This window comes from Centruroides vittatus, unplaced genomic scaffold, assembly GCF_030686945.1.
Source record: "Centruroides vittatus isolate TY-2023 unplaced genomic scaffold, ASM3068694v2 contig_459, whole genome shotgun sequence".
Taxonomy (NCBI): domain Eukaryota; kingdom Metazoa; phylum Arthropoda; class Arachnida; order Scorpiones; family Buthidae; genus Centruroides; species Centruroides vittatus.
This window is the reverse complement of record NW_027122255.1, coordinates 1,819,536-1,845,077: the sequence shown is the minus strand read 5'-3', so window position 1 is coordinate 1,845,077 and position 25,542 is coordinate 1,819,536. Positions and strand designations below refer to the sequence as shown.

At 29.9% G+C, this 25,542-nt stretch overlaps 1 protein-coding gene across 2 annotated transcripts in view; it reads left to right on the top strand.

Annotated features, from left to right (window-relative positions):
- The window catches only part of Tsr1 (Tsr1 ribosome assembly factor), a 52,900-nt gene that overhangs the window by 6,181 nt on the left and 21,177 nt on the right, over positions 1 to 25,542 (top strand). For both annotated transcript variants that reach the window (XM_067272940.1, XM_067272939.1), the window contains exons 3-9: positions 1,137 to 1,223; positions 10,523 to 10,632; positions 14,438 to 14,516; positions 17,610 to 17,717; positions 17,792 to 17,862; positions 21,453 to 21,627; positions 22,335 to 22,502. In XM_067272940.1, coding sequence (XP_067129041.1) covers positions 1,137 to 1,223; positions 10,523 to 10,632; positions 14,438 to 14,516; positions 17,610 to 17,717; positions 17,792 to 17,862; positions 21,453 to 21,627; positions 22,335 to 22,502 — 798 coding nt within the window. The remainder of the gene's footprint in view (positions 1 to 1,136; positions 1,224 to 10,522; positions 10,633 to 14,437; positions 14,517 to 17,609; positions 17,718 to 17,791; positions 17,863 to 21,452; positions 21,628 to 22,334; positions 22,503 to 25,542) is intronic.

Genomic DNA, 25,542 nt, shown 5'->3' with positions numbered 1-25,542 from the left:
TTTGAAATTTACAAAATTTAAATTTACCTAATTAAATTTTACAACTAATGTATTATATTTAATTTTATATTAATATCCAAGGGCTGATTGATTTATTGTAATAATCTTTTTTTGGAGTTGTCGTAAAAAGTTTTCCAAGCATATTATAATGAATCTGCAACTCATATGTTAATTCACTCTCTTCAAGGCTGTTTTAAATATCTCTAACAGCTCTAAAAATTTAGTTTCTTCTCTAATAAAACACTTTTTAATCAATGCTAATTGCCTGGTTTCAAGGCATATATGGATAGAACTGTTGTTGTTTTTTTTTTTTTTCTTCTTTCTTTCTTTCAATGTCATATTTGTGTTCTTCAATCCTGCTTCTAAGAGATCTATTTGTGACTCCATTGTAAATTAAATCCTTCTAGAATTCTGAGTAAAACTGAAACATGTCCCCTTAGTCTCGGTTGACGTAAAAAAATCTTTTTCCTTATATAAAGACATTCTATCCTCCAAATGAGAAAACTTCACTTTTAAGAACATTGAAATGGTTACTGTTGTAAATTACAATGCTCATCTTTATGTCTAAATTTCAATAAACAATTAGGTAGTTTGTAAATATAGTACATCTTGTTGGTTTTTGTCTTAATAATACAGCATTTAAAAGCACCCAAACGAGCACTCAATCCATTCTAAAACTGCACCCAAAAATCCGGACCTTAGTCATCATCTTGGTCTTGATGTAATAACATAATCATTAACCAAAAAAAGTTGATATCAAACAAAAACAGCTTAGATGTAAAAAATTTGTTCCAAGTAAAGAATTATGACAATTTGGATGACAGTCAAATTTTTTCTTAGGTGATTTTCTTTGGCAAAGATAAGCTTGGTGTTTTGAAGCAGTACCCATAAGATTTTTACCTGTATTAATGTTTTTTACATTTCAGTTCAAAGTGCCAAGCTTGCCTTTATCAAAGAAAAATTCCTACAAAAAAATTTGACCGTCATCCAAATTGGCAAAATTTTTTTACATCTCAGATGTTTTTATGTTGATCTTTATTACAATGAAGTGTTATTATTATTATTATTATATCTAATAAATTGTATATTACATATCAACATTTTTTATAAATAATAAAAATCTTTTTTCCTTTAAGTTGCAACAAATAAGGAAAAACAAGAGAGATGATATTTTAATGAAGAAACGATCATTAGGTGGTCAAGGACAATTGCCATTTTTAGTTGTAAGTAGATTATATCTTGACTTTATAATATTTAATTACATTCCACTTAAGCAAAGTGTAAAACTTAATATTTTTTTTAATAAAATAAGAATTAATTTTATTATTTTACTGAATAACTGTTAATGAATAAGATTACCCTCATATTAATCTTCTGTGCATTTCATTCTTTATAAAAATAAAGTATTTTTTTTTTAAATGATACATTGAAATGATTTTAATATATGGTTTTAAGTATTAATGAAAACAAAACAATATAATAGCAAAATATGAAAAGCTAGTGCAAACCATCTTTACAGTATAATATCTCACTTTTAAAAAAATTCAGAATTAGACTAATGTAGTGCTCAGCTTTTCAGTGTAGCTTTTGTAGCTTTTAATTTATAAGACAGCTCTGTTCATATTTGTTATAAATTTCTTGATAGTGATTGACATATGTTAATATTGTTGAAATAATGGACTTTCTTACATTGGCTGTAGTTAAAGATATTATTCTACATTATAATAGTTATTAAAGCTTAGTTCTACTGTTTTTAAATTGAGATTGAGATTTCCTTTTTAATTGAGATTTAGTTGAAATTAAAGTATATTTTTATATATAAATTATTTAAATTTATGAGGTATTTATTTGAATAATGGTTAGAGCATGTTTCAATTGATATTCAATTTTTCTTATTTAATTTTTCAATTATTTATGTTCTTCTATTGAAATTTTATAAATTATTTGTTTAATATGATTTTAAGAAAACAAGTATGAAAAAAATGATGTACGATATTTATTTTCTTTCTGTATGAATAGTTCAGTTGTACAAGTTGAGATCACAGTATCATTACATAAAATACTAAAATAAACAAGACTTAATTTTAACAAGAGAAAGTAATCAAGAGCATTGAAAGAATAAATGAAAAATATATGTATTGAATGGCATACTTATCACTATTACTTATTGTTATTTACATTTTAAAATAGAAAAAATTATTTTATAATAAATTATAATGTACAGTGATACCTCGGATTTTGTCGATAATCCATCTGAAAACAATCGGCGAAATCTGAAACCAACGAAAACCGAGGCAATTATTTCTGTATGAATCAATGTAAATCCAATTAATTTGTTTAGACACTCCAAAATAATACCAAAAACACATTTTATAGAGAATTAATATAGTGTTAAATACTAAAAGCAATAAGAAATTAACATATAAGACTAATTAGCATAAAAATAAAAGCATTAAGATTAAAGATAAGATAATTAGCATTAAGATGAAAGCAATGGAATTGTTCGGCTAGACATGCCAGGTAATGTGTCTTGTCTTGTAGAAGCTAGTTGGACGTGAGCTTCTAGCCTATATCACCCCATAGTAAAATGTGACGTAATTGCCATTTAATAGTAGTTATATGCGTTTATGATGGTCATATTGAGAGGAAATAAGGTCCGGGAAATCGTTTAAGGGTAACTGGCCCCTATTCAAACATTACAGATGTGGAGAAAACCCAGAAAACCTCACGTGGCCAGCCGGCCCTGGCAAAACGCGAGCCCATGACCGAACAAACTCCCAGTGTTCAGGGAACGGAACCGTTGGCCAATGGTGGGCCATCGCGGGGTAATGTTCACACAATGAGAAATAACACCATGCTGAGCCAGAAAATGCGTGGGTTGCCCTTTGTTTTTGCAATATTAGCAGCAAGGTCACTTGAGCACACCGATGAAAACTGAGAAAAATTTTTTGCAAAAAAACATTGACAAAAACCGAGGTATTACTGTACTTTATAAATATTGCATATTATCAACAGTTTTACCAAAAATAGATTATAACAGTCTTGGACACCTAACTTTGCTTTTATTTTAATTACATTAATCTTACTTTGCTCCTTTATTCATTATAGTAATTCATTACATTTACGTTAATAGAAACAAAAATCTGCAAATAAAATTATTATATTACAATTTTTGCAGAACAAATTACATCTATAAAACATGGAATTGACTATTGTTCTGTTATTCTACATAAATAACAATATTTAGTTCTATGTTTTTAATGTTGCACATGCATGCTTATTGAATTTAAGTTTCAATAAAAGAAAAATTAATTTTTTTTGATATGTGGGATATTATCCTACAACTTATGCAAATATGATTTTGCTATTTTATGTAAAATACAAAATAAATATTTAAATAATATGAAAGATAGAGATAAAGCTGATTAAAATATGTTATATTATTTATACTAGCAAATTATAACATTAATTTGAATAGTAATACTGCTGAACACTTAAAAAATTTTTGTTTCTGAGTACTCAAGATAATTTAGACAGATTTTTCATTATATAGTTGACAGCATGCTGACTCTCTTCATACAATTCGTTAATTGTACATATTCCAGATATAATTAGTGCATCATAATTAGATTCCATAGTTATATATGGGATATTTATATCATCAAACTCTTACAGAGTGGGATGATATACATATCCCATATATAACTAGTATTGTAATCATTCCATATATATATAAATTCCCAGAAATGACCAAATATTAATTTATCATTGAAAAAACATAAAGTTTATAATAGATGGAGCTATAAAAAAATTCGTTACTCCAACTTACAGATCCGCTAAAAACTGGTAAAATTACATTGATTTTGTGGAACTTGGGAAAAAATCTGTTGTTTCACAATCTGTTAAAATGCAATTATACTGTATATATAGGGGGCAGTCAAATGAAAATGAGACAGACTATATAACAAGTGTGGTGCAGAAGTTGGTAATGCAGGTAGGTGTGTGTATAGAAGTGCTCTCTATTGGGAATCAAGAAGGAACAGCGTGAACGTTCACTGCTGTGCCATTTGTCTGTTAGATGTGCTCAAAGTGAGGTCGGCAAGTCGTGTGTACGTCCAACATCACTATGGAGGCCTGCTGCTCGTTGAATTTCTGGAACACTGCGCCACAATTAATGCACAGCGGTACATGGAAACTTTGCAAAAATTGAAGCGTGCCATCAAATCCAAATGCCCTGGAATGTGGAAAGACAGCATCATTCTGTTGCAGGATAATGCCTGTCCACATGTTGCCAAGGTTGTTTGACTATGCTGCAGAAGTTTTGCTGGGAAGCCCTTATAATCCTCCATACAGTCCCAATTTCTCCCCATGCGATTTCCATATTTTTGGACCCCTGAAGAAAGACATTCGTGGCTGTCGATTTGCTTTGGACAAAAAGATGCACGCCTGGGTACAGTCATGGTTCTATAGGCAACCGCAAACATTTTTCTATGAAGGCATTGACCATCTTGTCTCACTGTGGGATAAATGTATTAACAGTAATGGTGATTACTATTGAAATAATAAACAGTTTACTTACTTTTTTCCCATCTGTCTCTTTTTCATTTGACTGCCCCTTATATAAGCAGGTTCAGACTAATGACAATGAATAAGAAGAATTTCTTGTTGTAGAATTTGAATGGATATAAAAAATAAGGCATACCTGTTGTGTACAGTACTCTTTTCTACTTGTAATTTTTGTTGTATGGTAAAAAAATTCATTGGAAGAGAGAGACAACTTGCCAGTAAGAATATTCAGGGACGTGTCCCTTTTGAATTGATATTCATGGTTAGACTTTTTAAAAAAATCTGTTTTAGCATTAATATACTTCAGATAGCAAGCTTTCTCTTATACATAGGAAAGAATGACCAGATGGATTTATGAAATTTGGCTAGTATTTTCTGACCTAAATTGGCCAAAAGACTAAAAATCCTATGCTCCCAGGTTATATTCTATATTATTATATTCTTTCAAAGATAGTTGGATTACGAATGTGACTCCTGTTGAATGTTACAGTATGAATAATGTTTTGTTGTTGAGTTGGTCAGTCAATGACAAAACATTGTACAGTATGAACAATGTTTTGTCATTGACTGACCATTGTAAGGAAATTTTAAATATTGTTCAATACAAGTCAATAATCACAATATTATGTTCTAAAGCAAACTTTGTATTTTGTGAAGTTTTGCTTTAGAATATAATCTTGTCTTGGCATTTCAATGGGGAGGGCTCAAATTAAATCAATAAGTCAGATAGAATCCTGATTTTGAAGAGCTCTTTTGAGAATGAATGTCCAGGCTCCTTCAGGAGTGTTTGATTTGTTTAGTCATGTATGAAGTGATATAAAATGTGAATTTGTTGAGAACTGTGCATTAGTTTGCAGTAAAAACTTTTGTTTTGTGTTTCTGTACAATTAATTTGTGTAAATTGTAAAAAGAACCTATTGGTGTTCTTCAGAATTGGAAGACAGAGAAAGTATTGTGGAAAGAACATCTGAACACAACTATCATCTAAAATTTTTTTCTGGGGAAAGCAGTGGCGTGCCGTGACATTTGATGATAGGGAAGCTGTGTTTCTGTAAGAAGCCGACTTTCAGGGGCAATCAGTTAATTGCGCGTCAGTGATGGTCTAGGGTCCATTCGTACGTGCGAATGACAAAAATAAACAATTTATGTACTTTAATTCTAAAATACAAATAATACATACATAATACAATTATAGAAAAACTTGTTTCTTTTTTTTATTTTCTATAAATTAACTCTATTCGGCGATGTTTTCCCGCAAAGTCGTTAATTACTTTATCATAAAAGTCACTCGTCGTTGATTCCATCAACGTATTTAAAAGTTCTTTTTCTATAGAAAGCAACGCTAGTGACGACAATCTTTCCTCCGACTGAGTGTTCCTGGCGAATGTATGAATTCGCTTCATTGTTGAAAAACTACGCTCAACAGACGCACTGGTAGATGGTATTGTAAAAATTAATGATATTAAACCATATAATTCTATTAGTACGTCTTTGTTTAGGTCATCATTAATTATAATATTTTTTATGTCTAAGAGTGACTTGCCAATATAGTCCGGACACGAATATAAATATTGCAATTCACTACGTAATTTACATAAATTAAAAAATTCTCCATAAAATTTACGTAAAGCATTAAAACTCTCTTCGGGAAATTGTTTTTCATAATATTTAAAATTATTAAAATCTAAAAGTGATAAAAATTCTAGAGATTTTATGTCGGCAAATCTGTCAATACAATTTTGTATCAATGTATCCATTATTTCATAAAACAGACGTCTATATAAATCCTTTTTAGACTCAATATCAGTATGTCTCATTCCTCTTTTTGGTTGAATTTCTAAAAAAGTTTCATCTTTTTTCAAAGCGTCCCAAATCAAATCAAAATCATTTCTTTTCTGTCGTAAAAAATCAATAAAGTGATTTATTCTAGTAATACAATATGCTATATTAAAATTTTTTTTTTGTAATATATCAAAAAGGATATCTGAATGTGCAAATATTTGATGAAAAACTAGTAATAAAAAGTGAAAATCAAAATCTATTAAATAATGGTATAATCCTCTTGCGGCAATTGTAGTATCAGAATCCCATTGTTCTGGACTTTCAACCATATTCAACAACAAAAGTTTTAATTCTTCTTTATACTCCATAACGCAGTTTACAATCCTGCTATTGTAATTCCATCTAATAGGTGTGGCTGAAGGAAAACGCTTATTGACTTCTAGGTCTAAGGCGTGAGATCTTTTAGAAGATTTAGAAAAAAATGAAGAAAATCCTGTCATAGTTTGAAAAAATATTTTACATTCTTTTATATATCCAACAGATTGAGAGAAAACTAGGTTCAATCTGTGAGCATAACAGTGTACGAAAATAGCATGTTTGGATATTTCTTTAATTTTAGCTCGGACACCATTATGTTGTCCGGCCATTACGGCAGCACCGTCGTATGTTTGTGCCACTAATTTTTTAGTGCATTGAAATTCGTCTAAGTAACTCTTAATGTGAGTGAATAACGAATTTGCGTCTCTGTTCTCACTCACATCAGTAAAGCCCACAAATCTTTCTTCGACGTTACCGTTTTCTTTCACGTAACGAAATACAGTCGACATCTGGGCTCTGTGGCTAATGTCCGTTGTTTCATCTACAATTATAGCAACAAATTTTGCGTTTTCAATTTCTTTTTTAATTTCTTGCAATAAAACGTTTCCTAACGAATTAACGAGCTCATTTTGAATTTTGTTCGATAAGCCAGTAAAAACTGTAGACTTCTCTAAATGCATTTTTAATTGATTATCTGACGTACTTAATAAAGAAACGAGTTCAATATAATTACCTCTGTTATTAGATTCAATACATTCCCTATGCCCTCTAAATGCCAATTCTTGCTTTGCTAAAAAGCATGTAATATCTATTAATTTAGATACAATATATCTATTAGCCGTAACTATCTTGTTATAATTTTCAATATTAATTTTATATTGTTTACTAATGTTAAATTCTATTCTATTTTGATTTCCAAATTGCTTCAATTTTACGAAAGAATCGATGTGACATTTACGATTTTCGTGTCTTTTTCTAGCTTTACTCAAATTATTTAAATCGTCAAAGCCATTCTTATTCCACACACTAATTTCATTTGAAAATAATAGGCAAGGCCAACAAAACAATTTTTGCATTTTTATGCATCCACAAAGCCATTTTACGTCTTGATAAATTTTATCGTGAAAATGTCGAACAAATTTTTTTGTCGAAGTACTTATATTTAATTTAGGCGTTGGTCTTTCTCTTTTAATAATGGCTTCTTTTTCATTATATTGTCTTGAGCCAAAACTTTTTTTAAGTAAATTTTCAATATCACAATTACAGTTTAAATCGCTAGCCATGATATAAGGGCTAAAATTAAAAATAAAATTATTAAAACTTACTCAGTAAAATAAAATTTGTGATGGATATACAATTATACATACCTGGTACAAAATATTCAATTGTATGAATATACTTTTGCGAAGAAACGTATATAAAAATAACATAAAATATTGTTTATTTTTAAATATTTAAACAATCCACTGAGTTAAAATTGCTCCCTGCGAGTGGCTCACAAATGGAAACAGAGACGATTTTGGTAGGTGTACAGTGAATGCATGCATGACAAATCCCGAGGGTGCCGATACCGGTCAATGTCAAATGCCTCTTTTGTCGCATCACTAGTATATCTCAAAGGACGCGACAGGGCCGTTGTAAATTTTAAACGTTTCTCACCATAGATGTAAATATGTTAAACTTAATAGTCATTTGTTTTCTAACTACTGCAATTCGTTTTAGTACCAGGTGTACACGGAAATCAGTTCCCCACTGTACTGAGCTAGTAATTGCTTCGGTTAAGCTTTTGTTTAAGTCAGCAGGGTTTTACTTATGTCACCATTCCCTAATCTCTTAATTATTTAACTACTTCTTAGTAGAAATAACTCGAAACCAGTTACTTTGTACTCGAATATCTGTAGTCTTGGGAAAAAAGTGGAAAGAAATTTTTATGACAACCGATACTTAGATCGTACATTTAAGGAAAATAAATTCTAGAGCTTTTTTTTGTACCATTGTACGTATCTCATTCATTAAATTTGGTTGTAAATAATGATGCCAAAGTAACAGTTAATTTTTTAACATTATACAAGAATTGTACACGTTTTTTCTGCATTCCCTTACAGATGGGACATACTATAATCGTAATATCACCGGTTTAACATTGAAATCCGTAAGTAATATAAGATGGGAGAGCGGAATAAATATATCAAATATTTTAATGGATTTTTTTAAACTCCCGTCAACTATACAGAACTATCATAAAAACATGCCAGTAAACTCCTATCGGTTGGGTTAAGTTATAAATCTAGTCTAGGGTGGGCAACCTTTTTTATAACATGGGCCAGAATAAATTTTACGTTTTTCCGCGGGCCGTAGTAGTTAATTGACGCCTTTTTGTGACTCGTAATTTTTTTAGTCTGCAAATATGAAATAAATAAATAAAAAGTTTATACTACATTTATTTCTCTTATCGTTTTCGAAAATTACAAAGAATTGGAAAATTAACTATTAATTAGTTATTTTTCCAATTTAATAATCTATTAAAGATCTCGCGGGCCGGATTGAAACTTTTCGCGAGCCGTAGCTGGCCCGCGGGCCGGGGTTGCCCGCCGTTGATCTAGTCTACTCGTGATTCACGTAATCGGGCGAGAGCGGCCGAATATCTAGCAGGCAGGCGGCTAAACAGCCCACAACCGGTCCGGGATATAAAGTTAGAAGCTTTATGTGTGAAGCATCCACCAGCTAAACCGGGTGACGTTGGTGCTCTGTAAAGCGCATGCGCCAATGCCTATAATCTGGCTGCTTGGAAGTTGACAGGCAGGTGGCTAACAGCCCACAACTGCTCCGGGATATAAAGCTGTACTCTTTACGAGTGTGTCGCTTACCCGGTTTAGCCGGGTGAGCTAAACCGGGTGAGGTTGGTGCACTGTAAACCGCATGTGCTAATGCCTATATAATCTGGCTGATTGGAGACTGACCCGGTTTCGACATTCCTTCCGCCACCGAATTATTCGAATATACAATAGCAATCTTATCGTTTTTTTCACATGTAGTATAGAAATTTGTAAAAGATACATAATGCAGTTATAATAAAATATTAATTTTAATTAATTCAAAGTACGTTAAAATATGAAAATTTATATTTTATAAAATTCAAGGGAAAGTCATTGGAAGGTGGAATCGGCGCTTCCATCGCTTCCAATGACGGCACGCCACTGGGGGAAAGCATTGCGTATATATACAAAAACAGATATGAGCAATAAAATCTATAGATGAGTTTTGGTGTTTGATTTTTGATGTAATTGTTCATTACAACAAATTCTCAAACTGTCACTATTATACTAATGATATGACACATTCAAACATTAACCTGTCATCATTTAACAACAAGGCTACAATGTATTGACATATAATAAAATTTACTTTAAATATTTCTTGGTTATCAAGTGCTCATAATATTCTGTTAAATATACATTATTTTTATTGCGACATAATATTATTAGCTTACTTAGATTAAGTTTATCAAAAAAAGTTTAATACTATTATGAAGACTGTGAAATGTTTAGTAAAAAAAAATTTATTTAATAAATACATAATTTTATTTCATATTGTCAAAATTTCATTTATCTCAACAGAAAATATCATATAATAACAATAATGATTATCTGTTATATGCTGAAATAAAATTGATGATAATACGATATTAATAATGTAATATATTAAAGTCAACACTTAATCTTACATCATATCAGTTTTTTGATATAAGAAGTTCTTTCATATCATTATATCTTAATATAACAACAAAAAAGAATGTGCACATAATGTATTGAACATGTTAACAGACAAGAATAAGTTTTTATTTATTTGTTTTTAGGTCATTGTGCCTTTATCTAATACAGAAGACCCATTCAAATTACTTGAGAAGATTAAACTATGTGATGATGCTGCACTTGTTACTTCAGATAACTGCTTTTGTTATATAAGGTACTTACATGTTCGTATTTAAATTATATAAACTATTATTTACCATATTATGTTTATAGTGAAGTAAATAATTTATATATTTTAGTGTATTGTCAATATTAGTGAGGTTGAGGTCGAAGTTTTAAACGCAAAAATGTGTACGTCTGATGTTCAGCACCGCTTTCCTGTAAGCTTAGAAGTTTGACAATGGTGTTTGGAAAGTCAGTGGAATCATGCTCGACATTCCAAACGCCATTGTCAAACTTCTAGGCTTACAGGAAAGCGGTGCTGAATGTCCGACATACACGTTTTCACGTTGAAAACTTCAGCCTCAACCTCACTGTAAATTTATTGTTTATTAGTTATGTTTTAGAACCCACGATCATATGAAATAGCTGCAATTTACCATACTTGCTAGTTTTACACAGATATTTTTCACCAAATTAATGTATTTAGCTGTGCTTCCATGATATTCTCATGCTTCTGTATATGCTATCTATCTTATGTAAAAATTTTGATTTAAAAATTTTTCCACTTATCACTGGCCCTCAATAAACCATTGAGGAAAATTGCTACCTTACATATGTGTGTTCAAATGTAATTTTTCTTTATTGTCACACAATGGCTCTGATGTCATTTTTGATGATATCAAATCATCAAAAATGATGTCATAGAAGTTTTATACAATTGTTGCAAGAGGTAGTCTTGATGTCATGGATGTTTGGCAGCCATACATAATGTAATGACATGTTCAGTCTGAAAGTTGCTACAACCTTGAACCCTTGTCTGTGTAAGATAGCCTGGGTGCTATGACCTTCAACATTTTAAATGTTTTTACAGGTTTATTTCATGCCTGAAAAATAGAAAAATCACTTTCTGGTCCTTCTTGAAACAATTTCAGCTGGAAATAAATGAGAAGCGTCTTGGCTCTTCTCATTTATTTCCAGCTGAAATTGTCTCAAATTAGCCCAAGCTATCACAAAGTTTGAAGTGGGAGCATGTGCAAGGACATTGTTCTGTAAACAAAATAACTGTAAACTAAACAATGTATGACATTGAAGTTTGGCAAGTACAGAGAAGACACATTACAGGATTTTTCAGAATTGTCAAATTCTAGGAATGGCAATTATCTGAATAATATGCCACAAAGTTGATTTACTTAATTTGAGGTGGAAAATATCATTCACTGTGGATAATACAGCAAGTAAATTTTGTCAATACTGGCAATACAGGATATACATAATAATTTTTGAGTATTTGATTCAAGAAAATCAATTATTTCTGATGCTATGACTTAGCTTAAAATTAACTAAGACAGGATGCAAACACATTTGCTGTCATATTTCCTTCTCTTTCTGCCACAAGTAACATATAGCCAACTTTTTTGAAACATTATAAATGATGTATTGTGGCAGCATAACTTACATGGGGAGGGCACGACCTGGGAAATTCACTTTGAGATGAGACTTGGTATATAGGTAGTACTCCTTTAGGATGTTTAACCCTCAAAACAAGAAAGCACAATGGCCAGCCAATTTTGAGAAAAAGACCTTTAAAAATTTGAGCTCAGCTTTTGTAATAATAAGTTTCACTACATCGGCAGCCGCTGAGCAGCTCAGTTGATATCGTTTTTGGCTACCGCCAAGTCGTCCAGGTTCTAATCGCAGTCTTGATTATTATTATTATTATATTTTTATTCCTTTCTAAAAATTTTTTAAAATAAGTATTTTGAATATGTAAATATTAAAATTTTTTTATAATAAACATTTTTTTAAATGAAATTATTTAACACATATTACATGTCATCTTAATTATAATAATACAAAATAATTAATAAGTATATTAATAATAATAGTTATAAATAGTTATTATAGGAAGTAAAATGTTTGTGTTATTTGTTACTTTTACACATATTTTTTTATTACATACAAAAACCTGAATGATAATTATCATAGAAACATGGAAACAATAGATTTTTTGGCATCTAGCAATAATTAAAATTTTATTATAATAAATAATTATAATAAAATTTTGGGACAGATGATAGAGGCTTGGTCTTTTGGGACCAAGCCTCTATCATCAAGTCTATAGATCAAAACACGCAATAAAGTTTTTGGAAAAATTGGAAATCCACAGGGCGCAGAGGAGCACACATGGCATCAATTATAGGGACATTGATGGGCTTTCCACCACTTGGAAATCTTTGTGTGATGGTTTGGACTAATTGTAAAATTACAATAATCCTAGAACTATTGTTGGTTTTTGTCTTATTTATTTATTTTATTTTTGTGAAGTATTGGCATCTATTAAAGCGACGTTGTTGGGCTTTCCACCGCTTGGAAGTCTTTAGTGACGGATGAGAGTAATTGTAAAATACTTCAATAATCCTGGATTGGTTTAAGCCTAGTGTTGGTTTTTTGTTTTATTTTTAATTTGTGAAATATTGGTGTAATTGTAAAATTACAATAATCCTGGATTATTTTATTTTATTTGTTTACTTTAATCTTATCATTAATTTTTGTATTTTTTTCGCATTTTATTGTATAACCGATTATTTAATTTATGTAATATTTGTTTGAATTTCATATTGATTTAAAGAAGTAACTGATGATGGACGCTTAATGCGTTGAAAACGTTCTTAATATTAAAGAATTTATGCTGAAGTTTTAATGGTTGTTTATTTTATGTTTTATGATATTGTCTCTTCAGCAAGCAAGTATATTTTTATTTATACCAAGGATTTCTTTTGTTTGGATCCACTGACTGTGGTAATTTTCTTTTATCATCTTCCATCTATCAAAGTACAAATGAATATTTTGGTGTTTCAGTCCATTTTTTCCAGAATGTATGGTTCATATTAATATGATCTTTGTCTGTAGAAATTTCAGTGTCAGTATTTACATTTATGACAGCATTTTGACTTGCATGTTGGCCCCATACTAACAGCTGATCTTGGAATGTTTTGAACATATCTTCCATCTACTTTCTTCATTCCAGCATAAGCTTCTTTGTGTATTCGTAAAATTCTAGTTTTATTTCTTAATCACTCTTCTTTTCTTCTTTTTTCAAGGCAGTTTTGTTGGAGTATCTAGATCAGTTCCAATGATATCATTATGAGAGTCAGTTTGAAAATCTATTATATAATTGTTTGCCTCTTTGCTATTTTTGAATTGTGAAGGCAAATAATTGGAATATCTATTACATCTGTTTATTACCTGCATTTATTGGGACATTATTTTTCCCATCAACACCTAATTGAACCTGCTTTCCAGGACAGGCTCGAAATAAAGATGTTGTGACCTCTTCAACATGGTTGATAATTAAATCAAATTTATCCTTCTCCTCCTCACTGGCCTCTAGCTCCTGGTGGCTTAAAATATCTTTGAATGAACTTTGGGTGATAACTCTGCCTCTGCAGTCATCTGCATACCACTCATAGTACTTTTTACATCCTATATGTTTGTGTGATCAATTTATATAAGAATTTTACCTTGAGAAAAATGATACATAATTGTGAAATCAGAATTTAGCAGAGAATTTTAAAAATAGATATTTTTTAAAAATATTAACACATCAATCATATCTTATAAATTATTCCATTCTTTATTCTTTTTATTGTTAATGCATGCAGTGTGTTAATCGTTGTTGCATTGTAACTAATATTAAAGTGCTGAATATATATATATATATAATTTGATATTAATTAATGAAGAAAGTTTATTATATTAATCCATTTAGCATAAGCTTATTATTTTCAGTCATTTCTATTGTAATATTTTTAGAAATATGTATTGTTTTAGTAATAATTATTGTTTTTTTTTAATAGTATTCCTCGTTTTAAACAAACATTTAGTTTTGTTATAATTAAACCTGGAGATATTTACAACATATTGGATGTAGCAAAGGTAAGTTCTAGAAATTTTTTGATATAACAGAATTAAGTTCTAGAATTTTTAAGAGAAAATTCGAAAAATATTTTTACTAATTTTTATTGAGCATGCTAATATTGTTTATTCTTTTGTTTGCTATATTTAATTTTGACAAAGTTAATACACTTTTTAAAATATCATAAGAGGGCTTATATTTTTGAAATTTATTTCAGTAATTATTGTGAATAAATTGAATATTGAATAAAAATCATGAATAGACAATGAACCCATACATGTGTCACTGGTGTTACATTATTTTTTCATGAGAAAATATTGGTTAAAGCAGCACTTGTTGTGTAAAATTATTAAATATGTTCAAAAAACAAAATGTACAAAATGTAAACTTTATAAAAATATAATTTCAAGTATTTTCAATAATATTTACATAATCATCATCAAGCAATTAGAAAAAAATAAAATAAGAACATTAAAACATAAATACAAAAAAAATTAGATTTTTGAAATATATATTCAGAATAACAATTTGAAAGTTTAAAATGAAAAAAAATAGCAACAAAAACAGTAAAAATACTATAAAAAATATATATAATAAAATTTTTTAATATTTAAGTTATTTCATAAACAAACCCAATTTACTGGAATTAATCTAAGAGTTTAATAATTAATTATTTTAACAAGAGTGGTCCATTGTTCAGGAAAGCTCACTGTTGGATTATACTGATTGTTTCTTAAAATGTGAACTGTTTCCATAAATATTATTTTGAAGTTCATATATACAACAAAAACATATTTGAACTGTGAGAATCTGATATTAAGTTAATTAAATAATTTAATTGCTTAAAGTAATATGCCAATTCAATAACCCCCTGGGAAAAAGGGGCAAACAAAAGGTTACCGAGAAGGGGAAGACCAACCTGGACAAAACCCACACACATCCTTTTCCCATGATTTCTTGATAGATAAACAGTTTGAATATAAACAATTATTATTAAGGTTGCACTACATACCCTGACCTTAGTCACCCCCAGCAATTAATTTAGGTTGTTTGACAGCTGTTATCAATGTTATGAGGTAGAATGAGTAAAAATACTGGATAGAAAGTTGTAATAAATTTGATGAGATGTTCGATCTCTGACAATTAATATAAACAAACTGCGGACACAGATTGAACTTAGAATGGGCATTAGTCATAGATAGCATTAGTCAGCTCCCCAAAATGGGTATAAAAAGGGGTTGCACCTGCACCTTGAGGCGATTGTCCAAAGGAAGCCTCCAGACCAGTGACACTGACCGTACCTCTGCTCAACACTCCAAGGACCTCTCAAAGTTTGATCGCCGTATTATCGGGTAATCACATAAAGACTGATGTAAACTTCTCTCTCGGTAGAATAGATATAAGTTGGTAGAGTAGTTATAATATTAACTATCAAAATGGAACCTGCAATGGTATTTTGATGAGAGCGTGTTAATTAATGTTACGCTAATAGAATTATTAATTGTTTATTCTGCATTATATCTTCTATTTTTGACTTTCTTTGTATAATTTTATTTGTTTATTAAATATATTATTTTATGATCAGTGCATGTTATCCTTGAGTACAATCAACACCTTATCCCAACCTCAGCCACCCTCCCCACTACTCTAATTGCCCTCCTACGGCCATCCCCTGATAAGGAAGCTGATAAGTGGGGTCGAGCTTGCAGCTTAACCCCCTCGGTTCTCACAAAACAGTTTTATAAGATCCTGATATAATATGCCTTACTTAATTCTTTTGTTTGCTTCTGGCAAGTATGACATATAGGTAGGGACATTCCAATACTACTGATACTGATATCATATTGACACTTTCCTTCAATACTGAGTTCTTTTTATATTCGATACTTTTGATCCAATACTGATACCAGTATCAATACTTTTCCTCAGCTATTGGATCTAGTATTATTACGTTTTCCATCGAACTCACTTGTCTATGAAAATTAGGTTTTGCAGACAAATCCAAAACTGTATTTGGGTTTTAAAGCCAGTTTTGGCTGAAACTGAAACAAAATCTTACACTACTTTTGGTTAAGTTAAATTTACTTAGTAAATGTTAATGACAATAAATTTATTACATCAAATTTCATATTCAGGTGTATATACAGTATGCTTATAGTTTAGATTACTATTTATAAATCATTACAACTATTTGAAAAACTTGAAAATATATTAAAATCTCAAATTAACTGATACAGTATTGATAACATTTAGTTTATATTAGAAATCAGTTTTAATAATTTGTTAATAATAACTAACTAGAATAAAGCATGTTATTTTATGTTAAAATTTAAAGTTTCAATTACACAAAATGTTTCAAAAATTAAGCACAGACTGAACAGCAACAGCCAGCAAGATTTCTAGTTTTGATATTCGATGCTGATGCTGGCTGGTGTCAATATTTTAAGATCCATACCAGTATCAATATTTTAAAATTACTCATGATATTGGTATTGATACTTTTGTGATATTGGGAGTCTCTAAATGTAGGAGTCCTAACATTCTAGCTGTGGCTTTAGTGTATTAAATGGTGGCTTGTTAATAGAATGATTATGAAAGAGAATATTGTAGAAGAATTTTCCAATAAACTAAAACTGTCTCTATCATTGGGCTGCAATTTTCAAATTACAGATATCTAGATTCCCACTGTCATCTGTCTGTCTGTTCATCCTTCCTTAATTTTGAAAACAGAATAAGGTGAATATTGAAACTAGATATGAAAAGCTTAGGGATTGAAGGCCCTGATTAACTATATACAAACTTCCAGTCTGGACCAGAAGTAATGTGATTATTTTAAATTAAAATGTGATTAAAAATTGCAGCCTGGCATTGTGATGATGATACAATAAGCAGTTGCTCCCTTGTTATTAGCATCCTTAAGCATATTTGGGGGACAAAGACAAAATTTTAGAAAGCAACTTTTTTTTTTAACAATTGTTTAAAAAGTAATGTAATTTGACCAAAATTAACTAACTATTATAATTTATGCATAATTCATGAAAAATATTTTTAAAAATTTCATGCTGATTTAAATAAAATTTATTAACTTTTACTACTTTTTTAAATGATAATAGATAGCAAATACAGTTTTGTTTTTGCATTCTCTGGATGGTAAAATTGATGAGCAGCTTCTCACTCTATTATTTGCTCAAGGTCTTCCATCTACAACCCATGTCATACAGGTAACTTTTACTTTTCTTCATAAAATGTTTTATTTTATTAACTAGTGATTAATATATATAATTATTTTATTTAGGGATTAGAAAATGTTCCTATTAAAAGAAGAACAGATGTAAAAAAAAATGTCCAGAATATTTTAGAAAAAAGGTTTCTGCATTTATAATTGTTTATTTAAGCTATTAAATTTAATTTTACATTTGTTACTAATTAGCAATATTTGTAAAATTGCATGTATATTTTACCATTGTTGTTTTCTTCTGTGAAAGAAATTAATTTTATAATTATAGTTAAGACACTTTTTAATTAAAATTACAAGATTTTAATTATAGAACATTATATTAATGTAAGATAAGCAGAGGACCAGGGGTTAATTCCTTCCCAGCCCCTTACACTTTACGGGTTGTTGAAACCCAACCTTGGAGTCGTCGGATGGCTAAACTTGAAAGGAGGGCAAATTGTTGAGTGGGGAGTGCATTGGATAAGCCGATAGGTGTCCATTTGTCAAATAAGACAGGTTGACAGGTATTAACATAACAAAATAAAAGTTTATTCTATAACTAAATCTAGGATATACAGATGTATATGCGGTTAAATACAGTTACATATACTCCTATCAAGGGGAATGACAAACAGTTCTACTTAGCTCGTGAAGTGCATGCTTGACCTATTGCCCTAGTTCTGATGCTTTGCTCATGGAGAGAGAGTTTACAATAATCTACTTATACCTCAATATTCATTATTCAAGGATATGACATTGCTCTATCGGAGGTCAATGACTGATGAGTCACTGGCAAGTCTTTGTGTCCGAGACTTGTATGGGCCGGGGATGTCCATGTATGGAAGTCCGCTGAAGGTGGCACCTTGTCATCGTATTCCTGGGCACTAATTAATTTCTTCTATGTGACATTGCCTTTCTTCCAACCGTGTATGGACCGAATGCTTCTTCCAACATTGTATGGGATGAACGCCCAGAACTTTGGCATCTCCACCTTTTTATGCTTGGAAAAATGATCACATGATCAACTGTTGACGGAGTCGAAGGTTAATTCCCAGGTGCAAGCACAAGTCTCTTTCGATGACTGCAATGATGTTTAATTGCAGCAGTCCTTCTTTCACAATTGGATGTTTTTTTTTGACACCTTGTTGTTACAATTCCCCTCTGTTCGTTTATAGAGAGCGTCATTTGATCTTTCCTGTTGCAATCATTTTAAGGCATTTAGTTACAAATTCGTAAATTAGAGCAAAATTAGCTCATTCTAGCTCTCAGGGTTGTGGTCAGGCCCACAGGCCCACATTCCCACATTAACATACTTATCTGTGTAGTCTTGATATTCCTTCTCAGAATGAACATTGAGATTAAATTGAAAAACATTGAAATGTAATTTAATTTTAATATTACAACTTTGTAAAATCCAAAATTTGGATTTTGTTTTTTGTTGTTTTCTTTTCTTTTATTATTAAGTTAAGACTTAATTTTAGTTGTAATAAACAAAGAAAATCATTGCTTAATACCTCATATATTAGAATTGACTCTTCTTAGAAGCTTGTTATTAGTGTCATCTATGATGAAACTGATAGCCAGCTTGTGACTCCCTTAAATTCTGACATTTTTAGTTCAATGATATTTTGTAGGATGCATATTTTTTGAGTTATTTCATTGGACTGATGAAAATGAATAACCAATAATTAAGAAATGACCATAGATCTTTTAAATTAAAAATATACAAAAAATAGAATTGTGACTGGAGGGTCAGCACCTCTTTGGTGCCTCATCAAGACTGACACCACTGTCGCAACGGCAAATTAAGTTGGGTTTAAGTCACGCGAGCAGCACACATAAGCAGTCAGATTCAAGATGGACAGCATTGGAAGCAAGACACTCAGATACTAGATTAACAAAACAAATAATGGTTTATTTCTAAAGGAAAATACATATTATATATTTATTTGTTAAACAAGTTATAATATATTGAGCTAAAATAGGTCTAGATACTGCAGCATGTCTTGAGAGAGAAAGTTTACATTTGTTTGTGAGTCGATAAATACCTGGAGTTGATGGTGTCCACAAGGTAATGATTAGGTTTCGTTGGGACTAAGGAGACTATGGGCTCGTACATTATCATTGGAAAGTTCTGGATCAGGAAGGTTCGTCTTCAAAGATGCCATTGGTTGAGGGTAAGGTGAAAATTCGATAGAGTACAATTTGGTACTGACACAGGACATTTTGATTACTTTAATCCTAGAGGAACAGGTGGTGACTCTGGAGATGGAGGCAAACCAGAGGAGATGATAATCCATTATCGGCAGGAGATTGTATTCGGTGTTCCTATATAGAGACACAGGGTTCTATATCCATGGTGAAATGGGCAGCAACTGCCTCCTTTGGCCATTAATTACATTATTAAAATCAGTAACACATGGCCGGGAGGTCAGGATCACGGGAAAGGGTCGCTTTCACCATCGAGAAAATGTAAATTGAGATGTTCTCAGGTAGTAGATAACAACAGTTATGGAATAGGTATGACGAAATCGACGACTGATTTTTGTTAAAGTTTGGATTCTCACAGAATGTTTTTAATACAATTAATATAATTTGTACATTGTGGAAATGTTATAAAACAAAAGGAAAACAATAATCAAAACAATTGATTTGCAATTATTAATGAAAAGTTCATATTATGTCCAAGAAAGCTGAATCTGATCTTACAGTTAGTGATCTGTACTAACTATAAGATTTTGAAAGATTGATTTTTATTTAATTCTTCTTTAAATTATTTGTATAATTGTAGAATAAATTATTCTGATGGATAAAAGTTATTTTAAAAAATACACTTATCTAATTGAAAATTCTCTATATAGAAAGTAAACTTATTTAACTAAAATGAAACAACACCTTTCACTGTTCCAGCACAATATTTAATCGTATAAGAACGTTTTCGACTGACTTGATCAGTCGAAAATGTTCTTATATAGTTAAATATTGTGCTGGAACAGTGAAAAGTGTTGTTTCATTTTAGTTTATCAATTCCAGTAAGCATTTTGTTTTATTTTTGTAAACTTATTTGTAATTTTTTTGTTTGTTGTTATTATTAACAAACTAAAGTAAAACATTATATATATTTTATTACTAGTAAAAATATTACTAATTCCTAGCTGAGCTCTCAACTATTTTCTTTAATATCTGTGAAAGATATTTCACAACTCTGTAGATCTGCAGCTTGATCAAACTCCAAGTTAGCGGCATTTGATTAGTTGCAGATCCATTTAATCCCAGAACCTTGGTAATCGAGATTGTTAAAGAAAAAACAGAATTTGTAGCTTACGTACAAATGAATCTTAAACAATTAGTAACGATAAACAAATATAGTGATTATGAGTAAGTTTCATAGAAGGGGAATATATACTCTTGTTCTTCTTCAGTTTCTGCTTTCATGTAGAAAGGATGCAAATAAATGAGAAAATATTACATTATCCTTAGATCAAAAAAGTTTATAATTAATGATGAAATGGATAAAGGTGAGAACATTAAAAAACTTTCTGTTAAATTGGATTTTCAAATAAATAAAAATAAAGTGCTGTAAATGCAAATTCTATTATGTGTAGCCTTGGATTATCTGGCAAATCCTCCCATTATTATTCTAGTTAATGGAATTTATACTTTTTTGTTTACAGTGTATATTTTCATTTTAGATTTTATTAAATGTGTTTTTTTTTTTTCTTCTTCTTTTTTTGGTTAGGTTTCCTGATGAAAAACTTCACTCAGTTGACTCTCATCAGGAGGCTTTGTTGCTATTGCGCTTTTTAGGCAGTCAGAAACAAAAAAGCCTCAGCTTTAGAGATCATCGACCTCATATGTTATCAGAAGTAGTTAGTTTTGAGCCATATCAGAATTTAAATGATCCTACAAATCAGGTGAGTTAAAATAATTTTATTATTTAAAAAAAATTATTATTCTATTTATTTGGTTATAAAAAATTCCATTTTTTATTTCAAATTATGATAATATTATAGAAAATTGACAGCTAGATTTTAAATTTTTTTTGGCGATCTTATCCTGTTTTCAGAAATTTCTACAGTAAAAACATAATAATATATAATATATTAAGCCTTCACAAGAATAATATTAAAAACTTGTTAACACTTATCAAACCTTATTATAATGATAAATGCCTGTAAAGATTTTTGAATTTATTATGTCTTCAAATTGAAAAAGTATGTTTTAGAAGAGACATCTAAGTTGAATATATTTTCTAGAATTCTTTATTGTTTGAGGACTTCAATACTTTTTTTCTGTAACAACCAGAACATTGGACCTAAATCAATTTTTTAAAAATAATTTTTTCAAGCACAGTATATTTATTTCCTCAGTTATGCATAAACAATATTTATTTGTATTCTCTTGGATAGTTTAACCTGGAATTATTTAAGAACCTAAGAGGGTTCAGTTTATTAACTTTCACCATAAAATGAAAATTTGGATGATAATGTTATTTCTTTTAGATATAATTACTATTTTGTGTTTATATAATCTGATAGCAATATTTCTTATTTTGTTTATATGCTTATATAAAAGTTTATGTTTTACATGTGAATAGAATATATGCTTTTTTACCCCACAGAAAATTTTAGGGACTTTAAAAGTGTCAGGCTACATTAGAGGACAGCCTCTTCATGTCAACAAATTAATACATATCTCTGGATGGGGTGATTTCCAGTTATCACAAATTGATAAATGTACACATCCTCACGCATTATTACAGAAAAGAAAGAAAGAATCTGATATAATGGTAATATTTTTGTGGTTTTGTCAATAGCTTAGCAAATTTATGATATATAATATCTCATTTGATGGTAAAAATATAAATTATAATAGTTTGAAATACTTTTTAAATTTTATTTGAAAATTTTTATTAATTGCTATCATTTATCATTTTACTTTTCCAGCTGTTATGTATTAATATATATAACAAGGGAAAGTATTGGAATCATGTTAAATTTGACCCTCAAAGTTTTTTGCAAATTTCAATGTTAGGAGGCCCCTTGTAACATATCATGTGACTGAAACTAAGTCCAAAAAAAAAGTAGTTGTACAAAATTAGGGTTCTATCAAGAACCAGGCCTGGACTTAAATGGGAAAGAAAAATGTGATGACTGAAAAATGACACTTATGTAAGCAAAAATCCACATCAATATTTATTAAGTTAAACAGTAATTTATATATAAACAATGATTATAAACAAGAAGTTAGTGATAAATATATTTCAAATATTCAAAAACAAGTTGAGATCAATTATGTACAAGCAAAAAAAAACAATCAATAAAAGAAATTTCTATTTTCAACTTGGGACATACAATTAATTAAATCTCCACCAATATCAAATAAATTCAAAAGCAAGGAATACATCTCTTACAAGTTAATCATCTCACCAAAAAAGAATGCAGACAGTTCGATTCAAAAAAAGGTCACTTTCGGGAGATACACCACACTGTTGAATGGGTGTGTCATCTTTTATCTGCTTACAAGTGTAATTCTGCACTACCCTATTTATATATTGGAGCGTTACAGGATCAGTCACTTATGTACGTGAATATTAGTTTGTTTTAATTTGAATTTAGTATATTTTGGGGTTTTTTGATAATTTATATCCTTAAAATATAAAACATCCTCAAAAAGAAAATAACAACAAATAAATATAATGCCCAAAACATAAAATAATGATCAGACCTTGACTCCTTACACTCTGAACCCAAAAATGTTTAAAAAATGGCAAAAAAAATTTTATGGGTTTGTTTTTATGTTGGTATCTATTTCGTTTAACATCTCAGGATAGCATAAAGATTAAGAAATGAAATTTGGCACATTAGCTTGTGTATAAGGGGCATTGCTGTTAAAAATTTTGATGGTAAAAGATTGATGAGGTGGATAGATAGATAATGATTACATGTCATATCTTGAGTGGAGTCAGACTTAATGAAGAATTAATTATTGTTAGAATTTAGATTTTTACAAAACTTGCCTCTACTCTCAAAATTAAGCATTTTGTCATTTTATAATAATTAAAAATATAGAAAGTTTTTTAACAAAATATCATAACAGATGGTACCACACACAACGGTTTGTACAATATCTGCTATTGATCCAGATTTGACCAATCCTGTCGCGACACGAGTCAGCAATGACGTTTTACCGTGTTATACGAGTCTCTTTTAGTGTGTTATAAGAATACGATCGCAATTTTTTCGCCGTGTTATACAAACCTGTGTTATAGGGGAGTCTACTGTATAAATGAAAAGTGATTATAATATCTGCTTTTTTATATAAAAATATAGAAATAATAATAATAAGTAGAGAAACAATTAGCAAGTTTATTATTATTTCTTTTATGTACCCTTATGAGAAGTTTGTAGCATATCAGTTAAGAACCACCAGCTTAGTCATTTCTGGTTCCCTTCAACAATAAATCTTCTATCATTAAAATTTGTTTCTTTGTTTACATAACATTAACTTTTCACTGTTTAAAAATAATAAATAATTACAATAAGTGAATTTAGAATTGAATAAAAATTATATGTAATAATATGTCAAAATATTGATCTATTATTGCATAACTACAAGATATAACTAAAAAAAATGTAAACAATATTATGTTGAAGAAATTTACTTTCAAAATAATTGGCTTTTAAATTCCACGCATTAATATTTTTCTAGAGTAATTTTAAGTTTATATATAAACAATTAGTCATTTAAAAATGAATATATCACATTATATCCACTTCATTATCCCTATATTTTATGTACATTTAGTAAGACCTGTCTGGTCTGTGCAAGACTTAATCTGTCTTTACTGCTAATGCAACATCCTATTCTTTCTTGTAAATTTTTATGACCTCCAATGTTTTGAGTTTAGATTTTTCAAGAATTATTTTTAAAAGCTTTGCCTCACTCCAGTTTGGTATTACACCTGTTTCACAGACATATTGGACAAAACCCGTTCTGTACTTTTTTCTCAATATTGTACAGTACATGGACTCATTAATTCTAGATGTTAGAGATTACATGTAGCTCCAATGTAGACCAGATGGGTATTAAATTTGCTGTTAGTTATCAAAATTTTATATACTCCATGGACTCTTAGCTTGATCTTTTCCATTTGTTATAGGTTTGAAAACAGTAGGGCACCAAGTGTAGGGTATTTTACAGTTTATATTTTTAACAATTTTAGAGTGGATGTTGTGCATTTTTGCTCAAATTTAGTCTGCCCAGTATCCTTATTACAATCTAACTTTTGTTGTCCTTCCTCTATGGCATGCAATACGTTCAAAAGCATACTAGGGCTATAATTATGTTTTTTAGTTATCATCTTGCTATACTTCAATTTTCACTACCTATCAAGCCAATTTATACTACCCACCGCTATTCAAGCAGGAGCAGTGGGATAAGTCCTTATAAGTATGTTGAAAGCCACTGTTTTGTACCTCCAAGGATTGCATGAATTAGATGGTATTAGCACTAGTAGATATGTTGGTTTACAGAATATGCTTGTACATAAGCTGATGCCAACCTGCTCAATCATTTTTTTTTTTGTAAGTAATTTTTACTGTGAATGATTATCACTATTGTGCCAAAAACTACATAAAGTAATAAATATATGTGATTTTTTTTTTTATCTCTATGATGATAATTTAATTTTTGGTGAATTTTTAAAATAAAATACGTAGAGTGACCTGGAGTGACTGCAGTTTAGATCAGTGTTTTGAAGGGGGTAAAGTACAACCAACCACATCATAGTAAATGGGTTAACACTATAAAAGTGAAATAAATTAAAT